General features: G+C 38.1%; 1 protein-coding gene across 2 annotated transcripts in view; it reads right to left on the bottom strand.

The window, feature by feature from the left end:
- Window positions 1–15,760, bottom strand: part of KDM3A (lysine demethylase 3A) — a 53,189-nt gene that overhangs the window by 29,070 nt on the left and 8,359 nt on the right. For both annotated transcript variants that reach the window (XM_042981910.1, XM_042981909.1), the window contains exons 4-10: window positions 15,105–15,215; window positions 11,812–11,914; window positions 10,979–11,103; window positions 10,653–10,725; window positions 10,454–10,542; window positions 4,533–4,696; window positions 2,239–2,759 (exon numbers count right to left, since the gene is read on the bottom strand). In XM_042981910.1, coding sequence (XP_042837844.1) covers window positions 2,239–2,759; window positions 4,533–4,696; window positions 10,454–10,542; window positions 10,653–10,725; window positions 10,979–11,103; window positions 11,812–11,914; window positions 15,105–15,215 — 1,186 coding nt within the window. The remainder of the gene's footprint in view (window positions 1–2,238; window positions 2,760–4,532; window positions 4,697–10,453; window positions 10,543–10,652; window positions 10,726–10,978; window positions 11,104–11,811; window positions 11,915–15,104; window positions 15,216–15,760) is intronic.

The raw sequence follows: 15,760 nt of genomic DNA, 5'->3' as shown, positions 1-15,760 counted from the left end.
AGCAAAGCAAATCAAATGAATTTTGTTTTCCCAGTGCACATGAAAGTTATATTTACACTATACCGTAGTCTACTAAGCGTGCAACAGCCTGGATCCATTAAAAAAAAAAAACAAACAAACATTATCTATGGCAGCCATAGCCTTACAAAATATATTACTTAAGTAAGACTTGCAAGTCAAAATTATTCCTTGATCCATGGGCTGCAGAATGGATGCTGTGTTAGCAGGCATGAAAACAACATTAATCTCATACATCTCCCATCAGAGCTCTTGGGTGAACAGGTGCATTGTCCATGAGCAGTAATATTTTGAAAGGAATCTTTTTTTTCGGAGCCGTAGGTCTCAACAATGGGCTTAAAATATTCAGTAAACCATGTTGTAAACAAATGTGCTGTCATCCAGGCTTTGTTGTTCCATTTATAGAGCACAGACTAGATTTAGCATAATCTAAGGGCCCCAGGATTTTCAGAATGGTAAATGAGCACTGGCTTCAACTTGAAGTCATCAGCTACATTAGCCCCTAACAAAGGAGTCCGCCTGTCCTTTAAAGCTTTCAAATCAGGCATTGATTTCTCCTCCCTAGCTCTCGAAGTCCTAGATGGCATCTTCTTCCAATCTGTTTAGTCTAGCCACCTTCATTAATTATCTTAGCTAGATTTTTTGGCTAACTTGCTGCAGCTTCTACATCAGCATTTGCTGCTTCATTTTGCACTTTTATGTTATGGAAATGACTTCTTTCCTTAAGCCCCACAAACCAACCTATGATAGCTTCAAACTTTTCTGCAGCTTCCTCACACCTCTTAGCCTTCAGAGAATTGAAGAGAATAATGACCTTGCTCTGGACTTAAAGGAATGTTGTGGTTGGTTTGCTCTTCCATCCAGACCACTAAAACGGTCTCCAAGTCAGCAATAAGGTTGTTTTACTTTCTTATCATTTGTGTTCACTGTAGTAGTCCTTTTCATCGCCTTCAAGAATTTTTACTTTGCATTCCGCAGCTTGCCTGTCTGGCACAACAGGCCTAGCTTTATCTTGGCTTTGAGCATGCCTTCCTCACTAAGCCTAACCATTTCTAGCTTTTGATTTAAGTGAGAGACGTGTGACTCTTCCTTTCCCTTTAACACTGAAGAGGCCGCTGTAGGGTTATTATTGGGCCTCATTTCACTAATTTTGTGTCTCAAAGAATATGCAGGCCTGAAGAGAGGAAGAGAGATGAGGAAATGGTTGGCTGGTGGAGCAGTCAGAACAAACGCAACATGCTGTCAACTAAGTTCGCCATCTCATATGGGTGCAGTTTGAGGTGCCCCCAAACAATTACAACAGCAACATAAAGATTACTCATCACAATCATAACAAATATGGTAATAATGAAAAAGTCAGAAATACCACAAGAATTACCAAAACGTGACATATAGACTAGAAGTGAGCAAATATTGTTGGGAAAATGGTGCCAACAGATTTCTTGACAAAGGGTTGCCACAAACCTTCAATAAGTTAAAACTGCAGTATCTGCAAAGTGCAATAAAGCAAAGTACAAAAAATAATAATAATAAAAAATAAGGTATGCTAGCACATAGTTTTAAATTGTAGGTGCAGCAGGATTTCCCCTTAGGCAAGGAGACTGCCCGGTGTTATAGCCCTGTCCTTAAAATCTTTAACCAAAAGTCCCTTTTCTACAGGTGCTAGTATAAATTCTGTCTTTAAAAATACATTGCAGATCTGAATTACCTGCATGAGCATAAAGTGTCGATCATCTCTAACACTCCATCTGGATGCTACCAAAAAATCAGTGATAAGCTTAAGATAAAATAATCATCAGATTACTTTGGGTTGTGTTTCAAAATTATTTTCTTACAACCAGAAATTGGGAACCGCCTAATTACCCATCTAGTAGGAACCAGTTAAGTCATCTAATAAATGCATATATAATGGAATCCGTACAGCCTCTGAAAGGTTGATAGACACTTACACTAATTCACAGGATAAAATTGTTGGTATAAACCCATTTGTGTTATAGTTTATCTGTACTTCTAATACACATGGAACCAGGTACACTAAAATATTCATAGTAATCATTTCTAAGAAGATTTTAGGATGCTACTTTTCTCCTTTAACTTTCCCAATTATGTGAACTTTTGCTATAGTCACTTTCATATTATCTTCTCATAAAGTAAGGAGACATATATGTACCCACTACCATCTCTCAGCTTCTACCAATAAAGACTTGTAGAAACACTCACCATTCTGGATTTTACTGTTGTTTCTTGTACAACAGCTTTCATTATCTATTTTTACTGAAGATTCCTTCAAATTCTGTGACCGGCATCCTAAAGTTGAAGATTCTATCTTTTTTTCCACACAACTATTAAAGCTATTACTATTGACACCTGCTTTCTCCTCTGGCTTATCTGAAAGGACATCAGATGTGGAAGGCGTATATTCTAGGTGCTTCTGCAGTTCAGGAGTACTGGTAATTTCTAATTCTGCCGCAGAAGAAGGCTTTGTAGGTGAGCACTCCTTAGGAAGGCCAGTCGATGATTGAGAAACCGATTCCGACTGGTTTTCCTGATCAGTGCTAGTCTTCAGCTGGGTACAGCTACCTTTTGGTTCACTAAGGGGTTTTAAGTCTCCAGTTCCAATCTGAGAGAACTTTGAAGACAGCAATCCTACTTTGCAGACAACATCTGGTTTTGTTCTCAGTATTTCAGGCTTTGTATTTAGACAGGAAGAAAGTTCTTCTGGTAAAATCTGTTTATGACATCTGAAAAAGAGAATACAAAAAACTAGCATCTAGGTCTCTTTTATCACTCCTCTACTGCCCAAAAACAATTGTTTGGTACCTTAAGGCAACCACTATTGAGAGAGAAAAGAAACTGCTTATTTTAGAGAATGAAGGATAGGTTTCTGTGAGCTGGAATTAAAGATAATCAGTCAATGGCTCTGCAAAAATATCCTAAACACTTAGAAAAATACAATCCTAAATCCTATCTATATATGCTCATAAATCTCTAACTACTTCAGGTTAGTTCTATTTATCACAGTATAACGAAACTTAGCTTTCCCTTAAAGCACACAGTAGCTCATGCAACCAAAACCACCAGCAGCACAAAACCCAGTCCAGCTACAAACAACATGTCACTGATTCTGACACTGGATAATTCCATTCCTGTTTGGTTAGTGATCAAGACCCAAAGCAACTGAAAATTCAACTAATTACGTGCTTGCTCACAAAATGATGGGGTATTTCTCCTATCCCCTACCTTAATAGGAAGCATCCTTAAAGAACTTTTGTTTCTCTGAAATTCATCTTAAAGTTTTTTCCCCAGCAAAACATAAAGTTTTTTTTTCCTATTATACTTTTTCCTTTTTTTCCTTTTTTTTTTCCTTTTCCTTTTTTTTCCTATTATACTTTTTCCTTTTTTTCCTATTATCCTTTTTTTTCTCTGTCTCCAACACAGGATTTCCTCCTTGAGAAGATTTTCTTTTCTTTAAATAAGCTTTACGCCCAACGTGGGGATTGAACTCACGATCCTGAGATCAAGAGCCACAGGCACTACTGACTGAGCCAGCCAGGTGCCCCAAGAACTTCTTCATTTAAGTACTCACATGAGACATTTTGCTTGGGTAGCACCAAACTTCTTACTGTTTCCTTTTTCTACCCAAACACTGTTCCTCCTTCCATCTGACTGCTCTGTGGCCACCTTCCAAGCTCATCCCAGGCAGCCCACTTTCCTCCCAAGGAAGCAATGTGCTCAACCAGTCTTCCACCTTATTGCAACAGTCTTCCAAACCCACCTTTCTACATCGTTGTCTCTCTGACCTGTATCTTAGGTCTTTATCAGCTGCCTGCACAGGCCGCCACCCCTTCTAAGAGTTTTCCTTTAAAACTCTTCTCTCTGTAACCTTGTAGCCACTTCAACTCTCTGATTACACTTTACATTTCTTATTCATTTTTTTCACCTATAAACTAGTTACCTATTCCTCCTACAGCTACCGCATCCTCATTTCTATGACTTAATATTTTATCTGCCGCCGCCTATACTTGAGGTCTGGACTAGTAAGAACTACTCTCTTATCACCATGTCTCTGTGTTCTGCACACTCCCACTGACCTCAGTCTTCCACATACAACCACTCCGCTCCCTTTTCGTCACAGCAGACGTTTATTCTGCAACTGTCTACAGTATTTCAACTGACCATTCTCACTGCATCAAGTGAAGAAAGTTGCCCTTTCCTCACATCTTCACTTTTTAAAAACGTTTTCCACATTGTTCTATATGCCTATTTCCCTTTTCACCTCCAAAAAGGCACCTGACCGATTTGAAGACTCTAATGAAAAACCTCCGTGGATAACCTGAGATGTGAGGAATGGCAGGTCATGATGCCGAACGTAGCTGTACTAACACCCTATGAACCACGGAATGCAGGTTAAGTCTTGCCACCAGAGCAATGGTTAAGCTCAGACACAGCGACTACGGCTGAAATCATTTTTCTCCTACTATGACTAAACATCTTTAACAAATATCCCTACTTACCCTTGAGGAATTTTTGCTCCAAGATTGGGTGGCGAGTTGGCAGCCTGAGGAGTGCTCTGCTGCCTTGGGTCCTTACTAGGTGGGGTTGCTGCCGTACAGCCAAGCAGGATCTCCTTAAAAACCGTTGTGGGCACAGACTGTACAGGACACATACTAGGAGAGGCCTAAAAAGATAGCAAACCAACAGATATTAAAAGGAAAGTAACTAGTTGGAGAATTGTGAAGTCCTAGCAAGATTCACATTTATTTGCCTGGTTTAATACTAAACAAGCACAACACCATTTCCAAACAAAAAGCACAAAACAGTTAAAACAACTGAAAAGTCACAAAATTAAGGACTTGTATCTGAAGGCTGTTAAATCATCCCAGCTTTTCATAAAGCTACAGTCTTCCTATAAAAGATCACCGGCTGATCTTTTACAGACCTCTGAATCATTATGTCAGGAAAATGCAGCCATGTGGCAATTACTTTAAAAATGTGATGCACAAAAGTGAGCTTTCAAGTGACAGTCTTTAAACGGTGGCAGCTTCACATGCACTCAGTTTCGCATGTGAAGTGCACTTACTGCACAGGCTGGCAGGGGACCAGACCACTAGGACTCCTGTAGGCAGTGGTGCCTACTGGGTACCAGGGTAAGCCTCTACAACGCAATAAAGTTGAGAACATGGTTCTTGCTCTTATGTGGCTCTTCAAGTCACAAAGGCAACCGTAAGCTGCAAAAAATATCAAGTCGTGACAAGCCTGTGGGACAAAGTTGGGACACCTTCTCTTTTCAAGAAGTTTTATCTTCACAAAAATATAATAATGGACCCTCTTCTTTCCAGTTCCTACTATCCACACACGTCAACTTCCCACCAGGGAAAAAGGAAGGGATTAAACTCAACTCCCCGTGACCAGTCTTCAACGAAACCAGAGGAAATTATTCCACTTGATCACCAGCCTCTTTGCATGGGCTTTAAACTTTAAGTCCTGTGCCCTTCCCCTTCCACAATGACTTCTACATTTATCTTACCACCAAATCTAAACCGCAGGAATCTTCAAAGTTTCTTCATCTTCTAGAGATTAGCTTCTAAAATTTGAGGTACAACCTCCCTTAGTTTTTAAAACTTCACCATTCTGAATATATTGATTTACATTCAGTCTACTCATGAATCTTTCTCATTTAACTCTGGCAGCCTCGAAAAAACTGTCTAATATATGCTAAACAGAAATATCTGAAAAATAAAAATCTACTGAATCACTGTCAAAGTTTTGGCACAGTTTCAAACTATATGAAAATATAAAATTATCTGCTCGTATATTATACTACTTCAGTCAACTCAATTTTGGTTAAGTATTAACTTAGTGTTCCCCAGAAAAATTTCTTTGGAGGTGGGGAGGCTTTGGCTATTCTAAGAATATTCTTGGGATGGTCAACTTCGGTTCTCTGAGCCTCAGTTTCCTAATCATTAAGCTGAGGAAGTTAGAGAAGTCCTGAAAGTCCTTTTTGACTCAGTTTCGTAATTCTCTAGTGATCGCCTATAAAACGATTACCCTCCCAAAGTTTAATTGCCAAGTCATTTCAAAATGCTTACTTGAGGCTCACTTTTACCAAGGATCTTCCCTCATACCGCCTTCCTTGTTCTGAATTATGTTTAGAGTTGATATGCTAATACATACCTTTTTTTAAACTACTTTCTTGAGAGCAATTTTGATTGCAAACCTAGAGTAACACACTGAAGAAATTTAGATTGCATAAACTTTTATTCTGTACAACAGCCATTGAGCTGCTTAAGTAAAACAAAAACAAAAACAAAAACCCTCCATCTCATTTCCTAAATCCAATCAATGGACCAGTAAATCCTGCCTCTATTTCCAAAATATTTACAGAATCTAACCAATTTCTTTACATTCCACCACTACCACCATTTTCCCCCCACATGGGATTACAATGGGTCTTCTAACTGGCCTGACTTCCCTCCACGTTTGTCCAAATGGTCTGCCTCCTACCCAAAATGTATCCTACCACAGACCAATCTGTAACATATAAAGCAATCAGATCATGGCACTCCATTGCCTGGAAGAGTTCTGTGTGGTCTGGTCTCTACCAACCTTCCCGATCCTCTCATTCTACTTGTTCACAGTGTTCCAAATACATTGGCTTCATTTCCGGTCTAAACTCTTTCTTGCCTGCACCTTCTTACTTGCCATTCATTCCCTCTGCATAGTTTTCATGTGGCTGACTGGTTCCATCCCTTCACTCTCAAATCTGTTCTACTGTCACCTCCTCAGAACCTCTGATTACTCTTTCCAAAGCAGTGTCCCAAAAAGCATCCCACTATGCTTCATCATATTTCTATGTTTGTTTGTACCCGCCATTGCTTTAGGACACTGCACTGTCAAAGTTCCTTTATTTAAGATACTTTTTTATTGTCAGTCTCCTCACAAGGAATCATACACACCTACAGGCAGACCCTGATCTTGTGTCCACTGTTAAACCTTATAAAACAAGGCACACAGCAGATGCTCAAATAAGACTGGTGGAATGCATGAATGAATGATGCCGTTAGGACTTAATATTTCAAAACAGCTAGGTCAGTCCTATGACTGACAGTAATACTCACCAATGTCTAGCAGATATTTAGTATTCAGTAAATATCTGTTGGAAAGACGGATGGAAGGACAGAGGGAATGAAGCAGGAATCTGCTGTTTTACAGTGGTGACTCACCATACCAAGGAAAAGATTTGGAGAGGAATGGCAACACCAGCACAGTGCCTAAGGGTACTGGGCTTTGGTGGCAGACCTTGGTCTGAATCTGGTCTCTGACACTTCCTAGCACATTATTTAACCTCTCCGAGTTCAGTTTCCTCAACTGTAAATGAGAATAATGACGCCTATTTTACAGGGCTGTCCTTCACCATGATGCCTGGCACACAGATTAGCTGACTGAAAGCAGAAAGATGAAAATTTTCTCAGTGCAGTCACCATGTATAACAAATACATAACTTAGGAAGCTTTTCCTTTTAGAAACTGAAATACGCTCAACAGGGATAGGGCTCCAATTTCAAAACCCATCTTCACGTGCACATCACTGCACTGGCCTCTGACTTGACAAGGGTCAAGGTTTCTTCTTACCTGAAGAGTTTTCCCTGAAGGTCTTCTATACCAGTCATGGCAATAGTTCCTCCCTGCCAGCAGACGGAGATAATATAATTGAGTGTATGATGGTATTCTAAAAAGGACACTGCTGGCTCACACTACTCAGCAGACTCTCTCAATTAACCAAGCAATGTCCTAACTCTGAGGAATAGTCTGCTAGGCAGAGAAGACCTTCAAGGAGCCAGCTGTTACTGGCAAACAGGTTTATTCTGTCCAAAAGTATTCACCAATGCAATCCAGAGTCTCGTCTACCTAATCCCAAACTCCTGTTTTCCAAAGACCACCCTAAAAGTAAACTCTGTGCCAGTCCAACACATCTGGAAAGTGCAAACACGGTGAGATGTGTGCCAAGTATGTTACTATACTCACCTTTCACTCCCACATTTAAGTGAACTCTTTCTTTCCTCACTTCTTCCTATACCTCTCTAGCTCTCTTAAAATCTAGCCCCAGCCACTGTTTCCAAAATTTGCCTGATTACAAGAACCACCCAGAACAAAAAAGAATATTTACACATACGGAAAAATATTCCCAACACACTGGAAAGGAATCAAGGAGGCTACAAAACGCTATGGTTTTTAGTTTGTTTTGTTTTGTTTAAAGGCCTCCGTGATTATACAGGAAAAAATGAAAAACAAAAAACAGTAGAAGGACAGGTATTCCAAAATGTGAATAAGTGACACTTCTTTAGCGTTTTTCTGGGCTAACTAAATATTTTTAAACAACTTTTTTTTTAATGTGAGAATCTTCATTTGACAAATAAATGCAGTATAAAGGAGAAAAAGTGTTACAATAAAAATAATAAAAAGCCAATACCCATCTCCAGCCAAATCTATCATCCCAATTTCCTTTAAAATGAGAATTTGACTAGTACAAAGTTTAAGAGCTGAAACAGACATTTTTAAAACATCAAATTTAGTTTCTCAATTTAGATGCAGAAATTAAGCTCAAATAGGTTATGGGAACTTATCTCCTAGCCAACGTTCAGGCTTTTTTCAAAAATAGCCTGTACTGTGCCCAACAATCAGTTCAGCAGCACACAAACCTACTGAGCTGGACAAAATGCTATCAGAGATCAAAAAGACATGCTTCCTGCCCTTGAACAGGAGTCAGGCAGACAGGATCACTTATAGACATATATGTTACCACATTTTACAGGTGTCTCCTTGAAGGCTATACATCTACTTGCTCACCTATCTGTCCCATCACTGATAAACCTGACATTTATCAGGTTGGGACATGTGGTAAGGAACATGTGCCACTCCTGTGGCACCTTCTTCCACAGGAGTTCCCTACTGACCCCAGTCCTCTGCCTGCACCCCAGGCTGATTCTTCAATGATCTGTCAGGATGCCATTTCCTATTCTCTGGCCTCTCCTCAACACATCATGTGGTTCTCCTTTTCACCTCACCAACTATTTATACTGATGTATTCTCCATGTCAGGCTACACCCAATCAACTTCTCCAAACTGGCCTTTATTACCTCTGGGACCCAAGACTGCTAATAACCTCACAGGTTCTACTCTGTTTCTCTCTCAGCTGCTGATACTGTGGATTACTCGACAATATCCTCTGTGAGCTTAACTCTAAGACACAATAATCACTCCCTACTACATTACTTCCCCCTTGTAAACTTAAAAGCAAAAATGAAAGTAGTAATACTAATTTCCAATAATTACCTCTTCATTGTTTCCTGGACAACCTAAAGTCAGGCCTACACACTTGGAAGGAAGACAATATTATATACCTTGGTTTACAAAGTTTTTGGTCAAGTGTCAAAGTTCCTATTGCCTGTTCACAGGCTTAAGACTCAGGAAAGGCAATCATCCTAGCCACGCAGATTCTTAAATTTTTTGTGTGTAGCACAGCACTTGCTTTGGTTCTACTTGATGTTGTTGTAGTCCACTGGGCCCCGATACAGAACCCTGGATGCATTAACTGACTCTGGCCCACTACCATGCCTTACTTGCCTTACTCCTGCAGACCCCAAAGTTCCCTCTAAAGTGCTGCCAACAATCTTAATACCAACTTGGTCCATTTTCAAAATCTAAGCTCCAGCCTGGAGCAGAGCATCACAAAGGTGTTTTTGTCCCTGTAACATGAGTGCATTTGGATACACAGCTGTGTGAGCTTTTACCTAAGCTGTAAAAAAGTTATGTGTATTGTAATAGGTCCTAAGGATTCAACTCACCTCAAAGACAAACAGGCTTAAGTTTCTTGATCTAAATCCTTACTATTTCAGAATAGAATTAAATCCAGTACTTGAACTCACAGTGGCATTCATACAAGCCTATACTTTTCTGGGCAGAAATTTGTTATGGCAAACCAACACTTCCTTTAAAAATCTAGCATGTCTGTTTAACCAATCATAAATTACCAATCAAACCTATTACCAAGGAGGGAGGAGTCCTATTTCAACACCTACTCAGAATTCTAAGGTTCCTCCCCTTCTCTCGTGCCAGGCCTTCTTCCAATTTGATACACACAACTCAGCTTACCCTCAAAAACACTCCTTATGGATGAAAAATGTCAAATCTATTGAGCATTTTCAGCAAATATCAAAAAATAATACATGTTTTACACAAAAAATAGATAACCAGAAACTTATATTATCTCCATCTGCTTGAGTGTAGAAATTATGGCCAAGATCTGGAACTAGCAAAGAAGAGCAGACAACACAGCGTAGAACAGCACAGAAGAAAGCTTTATAACCACCAAACAAACTGGCCACGCACCATTAGAGTTCAGGAAACTCTGACACAAGTGACAAACATAAGGTTACCTCAGAGCAAGATTTTGCTTGTTTGGAAACTAAGCTTCCATTATTCTCAGAAGACTTGCGTTTTACGGCTCCAATTTTTGTGGAATTACCTAAAATATTTAAAAATAAGTAAGTTGGCTTCCCTGTTTCTCTTAACATGCAAAGGAGAAAGAGGAAAGGTCAGAAGGAGAACAAAGGCTTTAATCAAACAGTATCTTACCACATGTCCCAAAATTATCATGCACAACTTCAACATGAATCAGTGATGGATCAACAATTTTCAGTGCTGGAATCTTAAAAATAAATAAAACAAAGATACTGGGAAACTTAAAAACACTCAGAAACATACCAGAAATTAGTTCTGTTAACATACAAGAAGAGCTTCTTACAAATAATTTCTTTTAAAAACAATCATGATATTTCTCTTTCTACTCTTTTAATACAAAGATAATAAAACTATTTAACTCCTATAAGATATTATAATTCTTTTTTAGAATTATCTTTCTCTGTCAGGTTATCTTACATGCAATTAGCATCCTATTTTACCTCCTCACAGTTGACTTGCAGAGTTTTTGATGCTGGGTTTCCGTTTACAATTGTTGCAGAAAACCACTGAGTCGATGGGTCCAAGCTATAAATTTTTACTTCTGAACCAACTAAGTTTTTGTCACCTGAAAAAAAAAAAAATCCTTAGAGCAATCTGCATTATCTCCCAACACACCAACATCCAGGATAATCTTTTCTCAAGTCTTTAAAAAAATCAGTAGACAAAAATAAACAGTAAAAGATACTGCTATAAACACGAGAAGACAGACATTTCAGAAAAGCTAGGAGAAATTTTTAATTTTATTTTAAACTTTTTATTCCACTTTCCTATTAATTTACCTAAAAGTGGCAATATATTTATTCTACCATTTGTAGGAGACCAAGCAGAATCCAGGTAGCTCACTGAACCCAAACTTACTTTCCTGTGCAGAGTTTTAGGGGATCCAAATTCAGAAACCCCAACAGAACTGCCTAAACAGAACTTAAAAAACTGTAAAATTGACCAGGAAACTCAGTAACAGTATATGGGAAGATCAGGATTACCACATTCATGTTTCATTAATTTTATAAGACTGAAATTTCAAACATATCAAATTCCATGTCAAAATACATCTGAGCTTTTTTAATACCTACTTTACTAGTTTTCACATAAGCCCTGAGCTTTCCAAATTTCAGAGGCTTTTGAATATATAAAGTTCTTCAATCATCTAGTTGCATGAAGAAAGCAATTACTAAAAAATTAGAAATTTCAATGAATGAGGACTAAAATGTAGTTTCTTACAAACTAATTATTTGTCAACTCATGAACTATCATCAACAGATAATCTATATACCTTGTAAAAGATGGCTTTCATCCAAATGTTTCACAATCAAAGCTTGAAATTCTTTACTGACATTCTGATTATCCATAAGGGAAAGTCGAAGATTGTTTACATCCTGAAAAATGGAAGATTTTAAGGTAACAAATAAGAAGCGTTAAATTCCAGTGGATATTTCAATCAGCTTAATGTTTAAGTACTGTCAGTAGCCATTTGATGGCACCAAACCACTGCAACTCCAATGAACTGAAAAGGTCAAATAGTAGGAATCCATCAAATGATCACAGGTATAGGGAGACTAAAGTGAAGTCACCCCAAGCTAAGAGCATGACAAATACTAAGGAGTGGCTCAAAGCATAATTTTAAGTATGACACAACTTTGACTATGGAAAATATAATAAACTAGATGGTCAATCCAAGGATTTCCCAGGGGCAAAAGACACACACATAGAAACACACGGATATGTAGAGTCAATTTGCTGAAATTGTTTTTAACAAATCACCACACAGATTGATTTAACCCAACTAAAATTCCAAATGCATTTTTGTTTACAAATGGTAAAGGGAGGTATGGGAGAGACAAAATCTGAATGAATAGCATTAAGTTTTCAGCAAGCCAGTTTTGAAACACTCAATTCTTGGCAGCAGCTCCATTTGGGGCGCTATTCCACAGTCTTCTGGCTTTGTGTGCACACTAAGTTATGATAAATGTATACAGAAAATGTCAATACAAATAACCTGCTGAACACAAACTATACAGCACAGAAGCTCTTCTAATATCAGGGCTTCACACTTTTCTGACACTGAAATGGATACACAGTGGCCAAAATTAGTTCATCCATTCCTCCCACTGGGAAAACTAGTCTTTAGAGAGGCCATGCTGGAAAAATGCATTTCTTAAGCCAAGTAACATTAGACTTAACCTAGGGTCTTCAGAAGAGCTCAACATTAATTATCAGAATGAACCATTTACGGTTGTTTTTTTTTTCCCCTCATGCTGCTGCAATTTCAAAAAAAAAAAAAAATGTAAATGTGTGCTCCAATTCTTATTAAGAGATAAAATGCACATTACTAGGGACAGTCACAAATGGCTCTTAAACAAGGTAGAATAATTCTACTCTGCCCAGGAAAGTTTTAGTGCCAGATGACTGACCTGGGTATTTTGTCTTCTTACCCACAGATAAATAAGTCAAATTCAATCCAAAAAACAGACCTTAAGTTTCAATTCCAACTTCTATATATGCCAAATGATTTTCAGGTTCTCTGTGTATTATATAGGGCAAGCATTCTACTGCACTAATAACATCTCCCAACACAGTTTCATACAGTAGCAACTGGATGTAACTACCCACATCTACAAGAGAATGTCCTGAAGCACTAAGCTTGGGCCACTATTATCACCAGTAAAAGTCAAGAGCACACATCATAATCTACCTCAATTAATATTACTAGCAATATTCACAATGATAGCCATGGTGCACCTTCCTGAGAATAAAAACTTACTGATCTAGATTTTGCTTTTTCCATCTTAAGAAACAAAATTATGAGTTCTGCTTTGACTAAAAAGCTTGGATATACAAAAGATGCAAAACACAACTGTCCAGAAAACAATGCTGAGAAGTAAAAACTACTCTATCACTAAGTAAAGCAAGATACCCAAAGCCCCTCCTGTATGTTCCTTGGTCCTTAAGAGCAAGGCATTCTTCCTTTTAAGGCAAATAAAACATCAACATGGCTATCTGAACATCACGAAGGTAACCTGCATCTGAAATTAACTTAAGCAAAAGCACCTTTTTTTGTTCTGTTTAATCATTGTAAAATAAAGTTCAGAATGTGGACCTTGTTTTCACTCACCTTCAGGATACAGAAATGAGACGTTAGTGAGAAAGCCCGTGCTTTGGGTTTTCCAACACAGGCACATCAATGGCAATGACCATTGACCCTAAACTGTCTTTTAACAACAGTTCACAGAAACAAGTCAGGTCACCAAATGGATGTGGATAAAGGGGATTAAGTTTCATAAATGACCTCTAAAAGACAAATGATATGACATGACCAACTCTATTCCCAAGGTAGTAATCTGGAAATAATCTCTATGTTCTTTCCCCCTCTCTGCGAACATTTTCATGAGGAAAATAATCACATATAAGCAAGACCCAAGAGCCTAAATGTTGTGAAGAAAAGGGTGGGGGTTTTGCAAGCTAATTGGAAAGAACACACATGCATGTGCTCTCAATTCTCATTATTCATTGTAATTATGTTTATTAAGTCCACACAAACACTGGAATAGTGAATAGTGAACCACTGCTCCTAGTGGAAAGATAAGGTTAGGTTCCTTTGAGCCTCTGGGTCACAATTTCATCAACCGACCTATATATAACCTTATTTTATGTGTGTGTGTGCGTGTATGTGTGCTCACATGCACGTGCTAGAAAACACATTATTTAATATACGTTACTGCATTATTAACTTAGAAATCACAGCCAACAGCATTATAACTCATGGCTGAATAAAACTTCTCTAACAAATGTATTTCTTCCCTAAGACACATCACAGCCTTCTTGCACTTAGGAAGACTAGACAGTACTTCAGCACTATAGTTGGTGTAGTAAAACCACAAAAAAAACAAACAAACAAACAAACAAACAAAAAAACCATAAAAATTCAGCACTAATTAGACCTCAGAAAGGATACTTGTTACAGTATAAGAGATGAAACAAGAAGGCAGAACATCACTTTATTCAACTTCAGTTGGGAACATTTGTCAGGCAACTCAAATTTTTTGCCACCCTGCCAATGTCTGATGACCATGAAAGTGCCGAAGTACTGATCTGAACGTTACAAATATATTTTACCAAATAGGCAACTTCCCAAATAATACAGGATACATAAAATAACAACTGCCATATATGGATATATACTCGTGTGTGTGTGTGTATATATATATATACATATATATGTATATACATGTATATATATATATATACGTATATATGAACGAGAACCAATCTTTTTAAAATTATTTTTGTATCACCTAGGTGTTTCCATACATATGCGCACATGCGCGCGCGCACACACACACACACACACACCCCAACCATAGTTTCTCTGTCCTTCCAAGACCAAATGGATAGCACCAACCGAATGGCTAACACTGAGGGATGATGCCTAACAACTAACTGCTGGGATGGGTCCTTTTCTGTTAGATAGCTGTTCGAATTAGAGCAATCAACATCAGTATTTTAGTTCTTGTCTTAAAAGACTCTGTATTTCTATCTTTAGAGTTTAATATTGTTTTTATGTTTTACCTGTATAGGCTTCAGGAGGTCTTTAGAAAGAAATACTCTTTGCTGATCTCCCAGAAAGCGAATAGACGTTATGGATCCCAAACCAGCTTTGTCCAACAGAGACTTGTACACCTATAGCAAAACAAAAGAAAATGTTTTGGCATCACAACTGCTGTCAGCATAACTCTGCAAATGGGGACTAGCAATTCTCCACACATACAGAAAGAGATAAAACCATTAAGTTTTTTTTATTTACTGCCAGTATCCCAATAACGACTATTTATGCAACCATAATATCACACAATTTTTATCCAAAAGTCAATCATTTAAACCAGATACACATTTGGGACTCATTAACATAGAAGTCTGGGCCCAAAGATATACAGCTTCTCTAAAATTTATGCAAAAAATTGTGTATATACATTTTTCTGAGGATACAGAACCATGTTTTTAGCCAATTCTTAATAGCTGGGGTGGAAAAATACAAAGACAAAATATAACTTTAACCAAAACCCTACATTACTCAAAAACCTCCAGTAGCTGTTCTCACCTACAGACAAAATCTTAACTTTGCTAACACAGCAGACTTGGCTCTTCACAATCTGGTCAGCCTTTCAGTCACCTTCCTGGCCTTTCCAACTGTCTAAATCTGACCCTTCCACCATTAAGCCCTATGT

Source organism: Panthera tigris, chromosome A3 (genome assembly GCF_018350195.1).
Source record: "Panthera tigris isolate Pti1 chromosome A3, P.tigris_Pti1_mat1.1, whole genome shotgun sequence".
Taxonomy (NCBI): domain Eukaryota; kingdom Metazoa; phylum Chordata; class Mammalia; order Carnivora; family Felidae; genus Panthera; species Panthera tigris.
Note: the sequence above shows the minus strand (reverse complement) of the source record. Positions and strands in the feature narration are given on the sequence as shown.